The sequence below is a fragment of the Odontomachus brunneus genome, unplaced genomic scaffold, assembly GCF_010583005.1.
Source record: "Odontomachus brunneus isolate Ranch 3 - 2012 unplaced genomic scaffold, Obru_v1 Obru_scaffold_299, whole genome shotgun sequence".
Classification (NCBI taxonomy): Eukaryota; Metazoa; Arthropoda; class Insecta; order Hymenoptera; family Formicidae; genus Odontomachus; species Odontomachus brunneus.
The window spans coordinates 130,715-141,851 of record NW_022639749.1 but is presented as its reverse complement, the minus strand read 5'-3'; the positions used below and the strand labels follow the sequence as shown (position 1 = coordinate 141,851).

The 11,137-nt window shown below is 37.3% G+C and overlaps 2 protein-coding genes across 3 annotated transcripts; one reads left to right on the top strand and one right to left on the bottom strand.

Annotated features, from left to right (window-relative positions):
• Positions 1 to 2,394: 2,394 nt before the first annotated feature.
• LOC116853275 (ATP-binding cassette sub-family F member 2) lies at positions 2,395 to 8,024 on the top strand. 2 transcript variants are annotated; one of them, XM_032834267.1, is made up of 9 exons: positions 2,395 to 2,517; positions 2,861 to 3,058; positions 4,296 to 4,699; positions 4,801 to 4,964; positions 5,776 to 6,003; positions 6,096 to 6,483; positions 6,558 to 6,749; positions 6,853 to 7,056; positions 7,141 to 8,024. In XM_032834267.1, exons 2-9 carry the CDS (start codon positions 2,875 to 2,877, stop codon positions 7,282 to 7,284), a joined length of 1,908 nt encoding a protein of 635 aa, XP_032690158.1. In that variant the 5' UTR covers positions 2,395 to 2,517; positions 2,861 to 2,874; the 3' UTR covers positions 7,285 to 8,024. The 2 variants fall into 2 exon arrangements, with proteins under 2 accessions (XP_032690158.1, XP_032690159.1); XM_032834268.1 differs by having other exon boundaries at positions 2,442 to 2,593.
• LOC116853276 (transmembrane protein 98-like) lies at positions 7,631 to 10,159 on the bottom strand. Its single transcript, XM_032834269.1, has 4 exons — positions 9,814 to 10,159; positions 9,618 to 9,727; positions 8,745 to 8,877; positions 7,631 to 8,628 (listed from the first exon to the last, which is right to left on the bottom strand). The coding sequence occupies exons 1-4, from the start codon at positions 9,967 to 9,969 to the stop codon at positions 8,353 to 8,355; spliced, it is 675 nt and encodes a 224-aa protein (XP_032690160.1). The 5' UTR covers positions 9,970 to 10,159; the 3' UTR covers positions 7,631 to 8,352.
• Positions 10,160 to 11,137: the final 978 nt, after the last annotated feature.

The following is an 11,137-nucleotide window of genomic DNA, read 5'->3' as shown; positions in this document are numbered from 1 at the left end:
GCATGAAAACCGAATCCCCAAACACCACTCAGGACATCGACGCGGTGACATCATACCGGAGGAATGCATCTCTTCCCTCTCCATGACTCCGTGGGCCAATTGGAAAACGACTCTCAGCATAAAGCCAACGTATAAAACGCGCGCATCGGTAAAAAAAGGCGCTCCTTTTCTTATAATCATTCTTGTAATCATTTTCGCTGGTAATTCTCGTAATATATTAGTCTCAAAGCGAACGTGTAGTAATTACTCTTAACCATCCTCTATACTTCGAACATTGCGAAACCGAAATTAAGAATCAAGGGCTGCATCATCTCGCGCAACGCTGAAACATCGAGACCGAGCCAGATTCATCGATCGTTTCGTCAGACTCCGAAGACCCGGGATAAACTTGGTGCAAAGCCGAGTGACCCAAAAGTGAAGTCATCACTCTGTTGGCCGTCCACGTAAGTCACTGATTTTACTACTTTCGAATTTCCCTATATAGTTACCCATTGTGAACGTAACACATGAGATGACGTAGTAGCTCGACGTAAGCAGTTTCCAATGACGGCGTTAGACACGAGTAAAGGGTTTTTAGAGGACATGCATAAAATATTCGGCCGTCTGTCTGTGTTGTTTGCCCGCGAATGGTTAGGGTTAGGTTAGATATAGTGAAATATTACAATAATAAATTAGTATAATTAATATAGTTATAATAATTAGTGTAGCTGTGTGTGTGAGAAAATGTGATAATATAATATGTATATATATATTATATATTTATAATAAATAAAATGTGATAAAAAAAGTGCAATTTTAATATAAAGTGATATTGTAATAAAAAAAAGTGCAATTATTAAGTTAATAAAAAAAAGTGCAATTATTAAGTTAATAAAAAAAAGTGCCGTATTAAAAAAAGAAATAGATTAACAACAGCTTTCATCATCAAGTGGCATCGAGGAAAAGAAAAGGAAATGTGCAAAAAGAAAATTTCAATATGCATGGTTAAATATGAATATTTTCAAAGATTGGTTGGCTGCAGAAATTACAAAATAAAAAATATATTTATTTTTACTCATGAACAACATTCTGTTTCTTCCCACAAACTTTCTTTTTTCCCTACAATCCCTTCATATTTTCTCTTAAGTGAGGGATCTTAAAATAGATATGGCGCTGAGGTTACCATAGCGTTTGCTCAATGCGCGTGCACGAAAATATATCCCGAACTCCCAGCACTGTTGCAGTCGTGAGACAGCATTAAGGTGCTATTTCACGTGTCGTACCACAAGCTTTTCGGATACATTTATTGGTTGGCAAATAGAGTATTTTTAGGTTCTCTGTTCGTCAACCAATGAATGTATCCAAAAAGCTTGTCGTACGACACGTGAAATATCAGCCTTATGGCTCCTGCACACAGGACGCGGTAATGTTTGCCGCGCAACAGAAGTTCGCGTGACAGCCAATCAATATGCTGCTTTCCGTAATAACCTTCTAGCTCTTACGAAAAAACAACATATTGATTGGCTGTCCCGCGGACTTCCGCCGTGCGGCAAGCATTACCACGTCCTGTGTGCAGGAGCCATTAGGTAGCTTTGAGTTGTCATGAATCACATAATAGTATTAGATGGTGATGTCTGTAACTTATTTCTGCTCTAAGGAAATGACTCGGAGAGGTGTGCTGATTGGGTACTTCCGAAATACCCAGAGTTGGGTCGAGTTGAGTTAGTTCCACTATAGTATATGTAACGTATACTATAGTGGAACTAACTCAACTTGACTCAAACCTGGACATTTCGGAAGCACCCATTATCGGAAACACTCTATAAGATCTCAAATGATGTAGAAAGAAAAAAGAAAATTCCTCTAGAGCGATTTTTGTGGAAAAGACGCTTTAAAAAGGTTAGGCGACAGTTTCCCGAAAAGTGGAGGGGATAATGTTGGTACCAAGAGAAATCTCTACACGATATAATTTAAAGATCTGTTTTTTGTAACTGCACTGCTGAACTAATGCAAAAGATTAGAGTGAGAAAACGTATACTTGCCTCATTTCAATTTATTGCACCAATTTAGCAGTGCAATTACAAAGAACAAAATCTTTAAATTGTATCGTATAGAGATTTTCTTTGGTACCAACATTATCCCTCCACTTTTCGGGAAACTGTCGCCTAACCTTTAAAAACCATATTAATAACATAAATAGCTTAATACAAGAGTACTTCAATGTTTAATGACTCGGCGGCACGGGTTTTCGTTATCCGATCGAACTCAAACTCGATAAGAATTATTTTTTTGTCAAATGGAAACTTTTTGAAAGATGCCGCAGAAAAAATTGGAAAAAGGAATTTTGACCAAGAGTAAATAAGGACCACCCTAGTGCGCCTGATAGACGTAGTTAGGCGCATTTTGGTTAGATGGCGTATCTAAAATGCGCCTAGCTCTGGCCGCTGAAATCAGACCGGTGGCCGCTCTCAGGCTTCTCTTTGATCTGACGCACGTGTGTCGCGTGTCTGCACGATTCGCTCAGTTTTTGGCGCACAAGTGAGTATATTCGTGAATTTTCCCGAACGACCGCCCTAAAAAACCACACGTTGAAGTCTCGAAACAATATGCGATTGTGAGTATTCACGACTATTTTGTCTGGTGCTGCAAGGTGGTTTCTTATTACCCTCTTTCGCTCCCTCTCGCAACGGTTGTCTCTCGCGTCGTGGCCGTTTTAGGGTGACGCTACACGTTCTCGTGTTGCTTTTCTGCCCTGGCACACACGTGCAATGAATTCCCTTAACTTATGTCTTATGTAACGCGTGGAAACGTCGCGATTTAACCCTCCTACCGAGTACACTCGCCTCCTGGAAGCTGTAATAACGGCCGGTGAACGTTGCAGGTATAAGTGGTACGATGCCGTCCGACGCGAAGAAAAAACAGCAGCAGAAGAAGAAGGAGGCTGCGAAAGCCCGACAATCTGGTAAGAAGCCGCCACAAAGTAACAATCAGGCGAAAACAGCCGAGGACGGCAAGGAGCAGAGCCCGACGTTAGGAGATCTGCAGAATGGCACGAACGGAACAGCTATCAGTGCTGAAGGTCAGTAAGAGAGAGAGGAAAGAAAAGAAAAAGAATGAATAGTATGTCATCACTACATACTCTTGGCTTTCTTAAATTACTGTTCAAGATGTAAATTTGGAGATTAATTTTGTACATATATTTAAAATTTCTTATTATACTTATGAATTTTTCTTAACATTATATAATTGCAATATTTAGAAAAAAAAAGAAAAGAGTTTCAGATTTTTGGGTTCCAAAATTTGCTTCTTCTGTATCTAGTAAACATCAACCAACAGTAACCCACATCAATATTATAATTTCTCATTTAACAAAAAACTATCATGTACATATGTTATACTTACATTGCTGAAAGAGAAATTATGACATTAATCACAATCAAGGATATAGTTGTCAATAAAAGTCAATGTACAGATATAATATAATGAATTCAGTCTAATCAAATTATTCACAAAATTTAGAATATTATTTAAGTTAGAATATTATTTAATATAAATTCCTTATTCTTTCATTTTTGTTGTAATATTGATATAATGTCACTGTTAGTAGATATTCATTGAGCATCTATTTTCTCATAAGAAGTTGCAGTTTTATTAAAAAAAATTGTTTAAATATTTTTATTTCTAATAAAATCAAAATTGAACTTAATGAAAACAAAATTACAAATTGTTACATTCTTAATTTGAATATTTTGATGATAATTTAAGAGGTTTTTTTAATAATATAATCATATGTTCTCTTTTTATAGTACAATCTCATTTTGCAGTATAATGTTTTCAAATATAAATGTTCTCTTTCTCAACGAAAGACTTTATCTGAGTTTTAACTAACTAAAATTGCAATATTTGAAACACGCTTCATCAAATACTTGTTAACATACATACAATGACATAATTTGCATTGTATTGTAAAAACACTTATTCTTGATAATAATTCTCAATCTAAAAATAGCTTACAGCCAATCAAAAAGCTTATAACTTTTAGAAGCTCTTTTATTAAGAGAGAGAAAAGAGAGTTCAGAATAAGAAGCATTATATTTCATGTTATATTTATGTTATGTATATTTTATATACGTTTTTAAAATTTTTTTGCAATTGCTCTATATCAGGAGCATGCTTATTGCATCAAATACTTGTATGTATATATGTATGTATGTGTGTATATATATTTTTTTGTATATAATATATTGTATTATATATAATATATGCATATATACACACACACACACATATGTATGTAATGATGTATGTATTTGCAGAGGCATTGTGTCTGAAATTGGAAGCGGACGCCAAGCTGAACGCGGAGGCACGATCATGCACCGGATCTTTAGCTTCGCATCCGCGCAGTCGGGATATAAAGATATCGAATTTTTCTATTACTTTCCATGGCTGTGAATTGCTGCAGGACACCATGTTGGAATTAAACTGCGGCAGACGTTATGGTTTACTAGGTCTAAACGGCTCTGGAAAGTCTACGTTATTGGCGGTATTAGGCAACCGCGAAGTTCCTATTCCGGACCAAATAGATATTTTTCATTTGACTAGAGAAATGCCCGCCAGCAATAAGACGGCATTAGAATGCGTAATGGAGGTTGACGAGGAACGTATACGACTTGAGAAACTCGCTGAAGAATTAGTGGATTGCGAAGAGGAGGATGCTCAGGTTTGTTTCTCTTCTGCTGCTCTTTGCGAATTATTGGTTTGTAATTTATCAATAGAGGAATATTTGTCTAAAAAACTTTATTATTTTAATATATTGTACAGGAACAACTCATGGATGTATACGAGAGATTAGATGATATGGCTGCCGACACGGCAGAAGCTCGTGCTGCTCATATTTTGCACGGTCTTGGTTTCACTGCGAAAATGCAAAGAACACCTACCAAAGACTTCTCAGGAGGTTGGAGAATGCGTATTGCTCTCGCTAGGTATGCGGAAACTTTGAAGAAAAAGACTTTTAAAGAAATTACTTGCTCTATTTTTATATGGGTTCTGGGCTCCTCACAGCTAATAATAGAACTTAACTAAAACGAAAGATTATTGTTAGAAGATTAATGTTCCACAGACAAAATTCTCTAAATCGATTCAGTTTAAAGATACATTCTTTGAAATATTTGAAAAGTGTTAAATAGCCAAGTAAAATAGAGATAGGTCAATAAGAGCCAACACTCAGATATTAATGCAAAATTTATTATTTTCCTAAAATAAAAGTTTAAATTTCGCACAGTAACTGCGTATTGACTCTCTATTAACTATTTTCTACTTTAAGTTGGTTATATATCGCAAATTATTCGATTAGATACCATGTTAAGTGGCATTTTTATTCTATTTTTACGTGTAAAGAGTACTTCTCCATGATAACGATAGCAACGAGTAACATAAACTATTTTAAAATATCAACTTGAAATATCTGTCGTCTGTTACTATTTCCAGTGGCCCTTTCCGCAACGGATTTCAGTAGTCTATCATTCCTCTATCAGTCAATATGCGATTCATTACTAATCGCGAAGAGCCCAAAATGAGCAAGCTTCTTTATTTCTAGTGTTTTACTGTTCTTGATCTACAATGTACTCTTTGTTCATGTTTCTTTCTTCATGTTTCTTTCTCTTTATCTCTTTCCGATTCAAACCTTAAATCTTAAGTCAAAAAAAAGGTAAAAAATAAGTAATAGAAAGTAAAGAGCACATTATATATTAAGCTTTAATGTTAAAAAAAAATTCATATATAACATTTTTACAGAGCGTTGTATGTAAAGCCACATCTTTTGTTGCTCGATGAGCCGACCAATCATCTCGATCTAGATGCTTGCGTGTGGTTGGAGGAAGAATTAAAGACCTATAAACGAATTCTCGTTATAATCTCCCATTCTCAAGATTTCCTCAACGGCATTTGCACCAATATCATCCATGTCAATAAGAAGCAATTGAAGTACTACACCGGTAATTACGAGGCCTTCGTCAAGACACGGTAAGCCGGAAAATAAAATGCTTTATCTCATAAGTTACATTTCGTAGTATCATCAATTCTAACGATTAAATTAACCAAATTTGTTCGATTAGAATGGAGTTACTTGAGAATCAAGCGAAACAATACAACTGGGAACAAGATCAAATAGCACATATGAAAAACTACATTGCGCGATTCGGTCATGGTTCGGCGAAACTGGCGAGACAGGCTCAATCAAAGGAAAAGACCCTGGCGAAAATGGTGGCACAAGGTCTGACGGAAAAGGTCATCAACGACAAAGTGCTGAACTTCTACTTTCCGTCCTGCGGGACGATTCCGCCACCAGTCATCATGGTTCAAAACGTCAGTTTTCGCTATAACGAAGATTCGCCTTGGATTTATAAAAATCTCGAGTTCGGAATTGACTTGGATACCAGAATCGCGCTGGTTGGACCGAACGGTGCAGGGAAGAGTACATTGTTGAAATTGTTGTACGGTGATGTATGTTGCGAATATATTTTTCTGATAAACATGGCACTTGACTTCTTTCCCGACTAAACTACGTCGCGTTGCAGTTGGTACCAACAAGCGGGATGATTCGCAAGAACAGTCATCTCCGAATCGGCAGATATCACCAGCACTTGCACGAATTATTGGATTTGGATATGTCGCCTCTCGACTATATGATGAAAGCTTTTCCCGATGTCAAAGAACGCGAAGAAATGAGAAAGATCATTGGTCGTTATGGTTTAACCGGACGTCAACAGGTATAATTTACTGAACATTCATTATTGTGTTAAATCTGTAAGCGAACAGTTAGATTTGAAAACAACGAACGTATGAAAATGCACCATTACTAATTTTGCTTAGATTTGTCCTATTCGCCAATTATCCGATGGCCAACGTTGTCGGGTTGTGTTCGCCTGGTTGGCTTGGCAAGTGCCTCATCTGTTGTTGCTTGATGAACCTACCAATCACTTGGACATGGAGACGATCGATGCGCTCGCCGACGCTATTAACGATTTCGACGGCGGCATGGTTCTCGTATCGCACGACTTCAGATTGATTAATCAGGTGAAATAATCTTAATATTTAAAAATCTCTAATTGTTTTAATACAAAATAACTAATCCGACGTATTATTTTTTTTTATGTTTAGGTTGCCGAGGAAATTTGGGTATGCGAAAATGGAACAGTTACAAAGTGGAGCGGGAACATTTTAGATTACAAAGAACACCTGAAGAACAAAGTTCTCTCTGACAACCAGAAGAGGCAGAAAGATCTCGCCAGCAGGGGCAAATAAGGCGGACAGTATTTCGATTGTGATCCGCTAGGTTTTCCTCTTTCTATTGCATCATGAAACTTGATTATAGGAATTTCGTTTTGAAAATTGCATTAGACTGATCACCGAGTGCACGCTGCTATGTAGCGTGTCGGTGTAATGGTCAGATTACTTAGTTAATTTATTGAAATATTAGGCTGAAATTATATTCTCCACTTTCTCCACAAACCGCAGGTCGTATAACGTATTGTCGTATTACCTCTCTTGCAAGGATCTAGAGTCTCTCAAAGAAAACACATCGCACGAAAATGTGAATTAAATTTAAGTAGATCGCGCCGAGAAAGGCACAAGAATAAAACAGTTCACGGACGAGAAACAGGAAACAATGTTTCTTTTATGGTCAACTGTATTACAAATTTCTTCTTAATCTAAAATAATTTGATTCTCTCTTGCAAGGATATAAAATATTGTTGTAACATGTACAAACATACACAGGTACGATGGATTACATAGTTCCAAAATACATTTTTATCTATATGTACGTAAATATAGATTATATATATATATATATATAAATAACTATGATAATATATTAACATGGAAGACCGCCGTTTCTGCATATATCTTTGCATTACAAAATATCATTCGTTAGGCGTTTTAAAAACTTATTTAAATAACTTTCACGCGATATACTTCCAACGTGTGCCGTGGCGAAAAATGTAATGTATACAATTTTTATAACAACGATAATCGACACGAAATATCTGAAGAATTTCTTTGCATCAGTGATCCTGAGCCTTGTATTCGTTGAGATTCTATATCTTGAGATCAATTACCCATATTTGCGCAATGCTAACCGAAAAACAATGTAATATGTATATATATCCTGAATAAAGAAGTACACCAGGATATATATACATATGTACTCCAAATGTACTACATTTGTGCAACTAAGCACATCTAGCAACTAACTGTATTATGTACAGTTTTCGTTGCAGCCACGCCATATTGCATTATTCAGAACCGCAGAAAGGAGGATGATTGTTCAAAGATTACGAGTACCTCGCGAGATCAACTTGCAAAGTAAATTCAAACTGGCGTCGAGGCCGGAATAGAACAGGCCACTTCCTGCGCCAATGCAGCGTTCCTAAGCACCAATAGATGCGTGTCCATATCGTTAAGAGCTTGGTCGATGAATGCCAACTTTCTGGCCTGATTCTTCGGCACGCCGTGCTTTGTCACCAACGCCAAATGGGTCACCGCCAGTACCAGAGCCGCCACTCTAGCCTCCAGCAGTCTAGCGTCCAACGGTGGATACAAACTCCGCACTACGTCGTCGACGCGAGGTGGTATACGTCGTGCAACCTGCGCAGACGAAGATGAGTAATTAATATAATTAATTAATCAAATTAAAGGGCGGAATTTGGTAGAAATAGCAGATTAAGTGTTAATCGTATCGAGTAGGTGATAATCGTATTTACATCTACTATTTCCAAAGGCACAGTATTGCTGTTGACAGTCCCAGCGATAGCCGTGAGACTTGCTGCCAGGGCATGACAAGATCGTAGCACTGCTATACAAGGTGGAGCTAGGCCGGTAGCATCGTCCACCCATCTGTAACGTGAGAGTAATGCAAATTTTGATCAATCTAAATTTTACAATTTGCCTCAACTTAATTCTCATAAAAAGAGTGCAGATTCAAAGCCGAATTCTTAAACAAAATAAAAATTTCAAAGGAAACAAAGTATTAGCAAAATATTAACAAAGTATTAGCAATAAAAGTTCAAATACTGATATTAGGTGCGAATCATGTTTTTAAACATGTATGAGTATACTTTGAGATACATAATGTTTTGACCATGTTTTGATTAAAAAATCGAAATAATTGTGATATAAATGCCTTACAATTACAGTCTGCATAAAAAAAGAATTTGAGTACATGGATTAAAGTTCAAAGATTAAAATCTAAACAACAATATATAGAGCAATAGGAAACTAAATAATAATAATAATAATACAGAGCTCGGCACATATCACATATTTCGACTGATTTTTTATCTGTTCCACCTAGCACTATTCCCCTTACTACTTCACCTTGTATATAACTTACAAGCTGTTTGAATGAACTCAGGAGTATATGACTTGTAAATGTATACTTTTAATAATGGAAGGTTATTAGAAACATATTTATAAGTCAGGTCAAAATATATAGGTATATATATATAGTTTACAAGTCATAGACAAAATATATAGTCGATAAGAGTTGAATTGTTGATGTTAGATATGAAGCAAAATATCGTGATATGCTTTAATTTCACTGTGTAAAAGGATACATTCTTTATCATCCTCTTTACCTTTCAGCACCAGCTAGCCACTCCTCGCTTTCCCAAGCATCTAATCCCAAGCCAGTGATATTCTCTCCTTCCAGCAAGTCGGAACTCAAGTCCGCAGAATCCTTCTGATTCTGTAAGCAAAGGAGATCATAGTTTTCTTTCTCGACAGCCTGGTTCTTTTAAAAACCAATAAACTGAAGAATTTAATCAAACTCACGTAATAGCAACGTTGTCTGCGACATATAACTAGGAGCACCAAGAGCGCGCCAAGAAAGACCGCTGCGAGTGCACCCAATGCGACTGCCACCACCGTCTCCATACCAGTGGCAGTGGCTGAAGGACCAGCGTTGTTCATCGACATCGAGGAACTCATGGTGCGAATTGACAGATGACTGCAAGTCAACGACCTGACAAATTGAAGCGTCGTGACAAGCCTCGCCGGCAAGATAGCGTCAAAGGGCTCACGTTGACATTTGATAGAAAATGACAACACTTGTCAGTAGTCGTAGTACACTCTCCCGCTGATGGTCGGTGGGAGGCGGAGACTGTCACGGATCTTAAGTCCCGTTCATTGCGCGCGACGGGACGACTCGCGCAACAAGTAATCTAAAGCAGAGAGCACAGACTTTTGTATGACGCATAAGTAAATAATAAAAAATCCTTTATTTCTACTTTCACAATAAAAAGGAAGGTTTTATTGGTTTATTTCCTTATGCATTACGCAAAAATCTGTGCTGCCCGCTGAAGCACTAATAAGTGATTAGTAGTGTCCTACATATAAATAGGTCATTTTTCAGGGTTAAGCCCATATCAGACTACCGACTGCACAGGCCGACCCGACTGCCGACTACGACTGCCGACTCTCAATGGACTAATCACAGTGAGGCGCTGACTCGGCGCCTCACTGTGATTGGTCCATTGAGAGTTGGCAGTCGTAGTCGGCAGTCGGGTCGGCCAGTGCAGTCGGTAGTCTGATACGGGCTTTAAGCGACAGTTTCCCGAAAAGTGGAGGGGATAATGTTGGTACCAAGGAAAATCTCTACACGATATAATTTAAAGATTCTGTTCTTTGTAACTGCACTGCTAAATTGGTGCAATAAATTGAAATGAGGCAAGTATACGTTTTCTCACTCTAACCTTTTGCATTAGTTCAGCAGTGCAGTTACAAAAAACAGATCTTTAAATTATATCATGTAAAGGTTTCTTTTGGTACCAACATTATCCTCTCCATTTTTCGGGAAACTGTCGCCTAACCTTTTCCAGCAAGAAACAAAATCATTTTATTGAATCTTCTTAAAATAATCTTTGCATGATACCTTTATATATATTTGCATGATTTTGGGTACTTTCCATCTACGTACACTGGGTGTTTACGTTAAATCGAGTACGAGTTAGTTCCACTAGAGTTAAAAAATGTAATAGGCACAACTATCTAGTATCTTCATGGTTCAAGACAACTCAGTATTGCTTTCCAATGCTCGAGTAGAGTTATAGCGAATTCGGTTGCTTGCACTAGTGCGCACTGAGTGCGCACTAAGGCT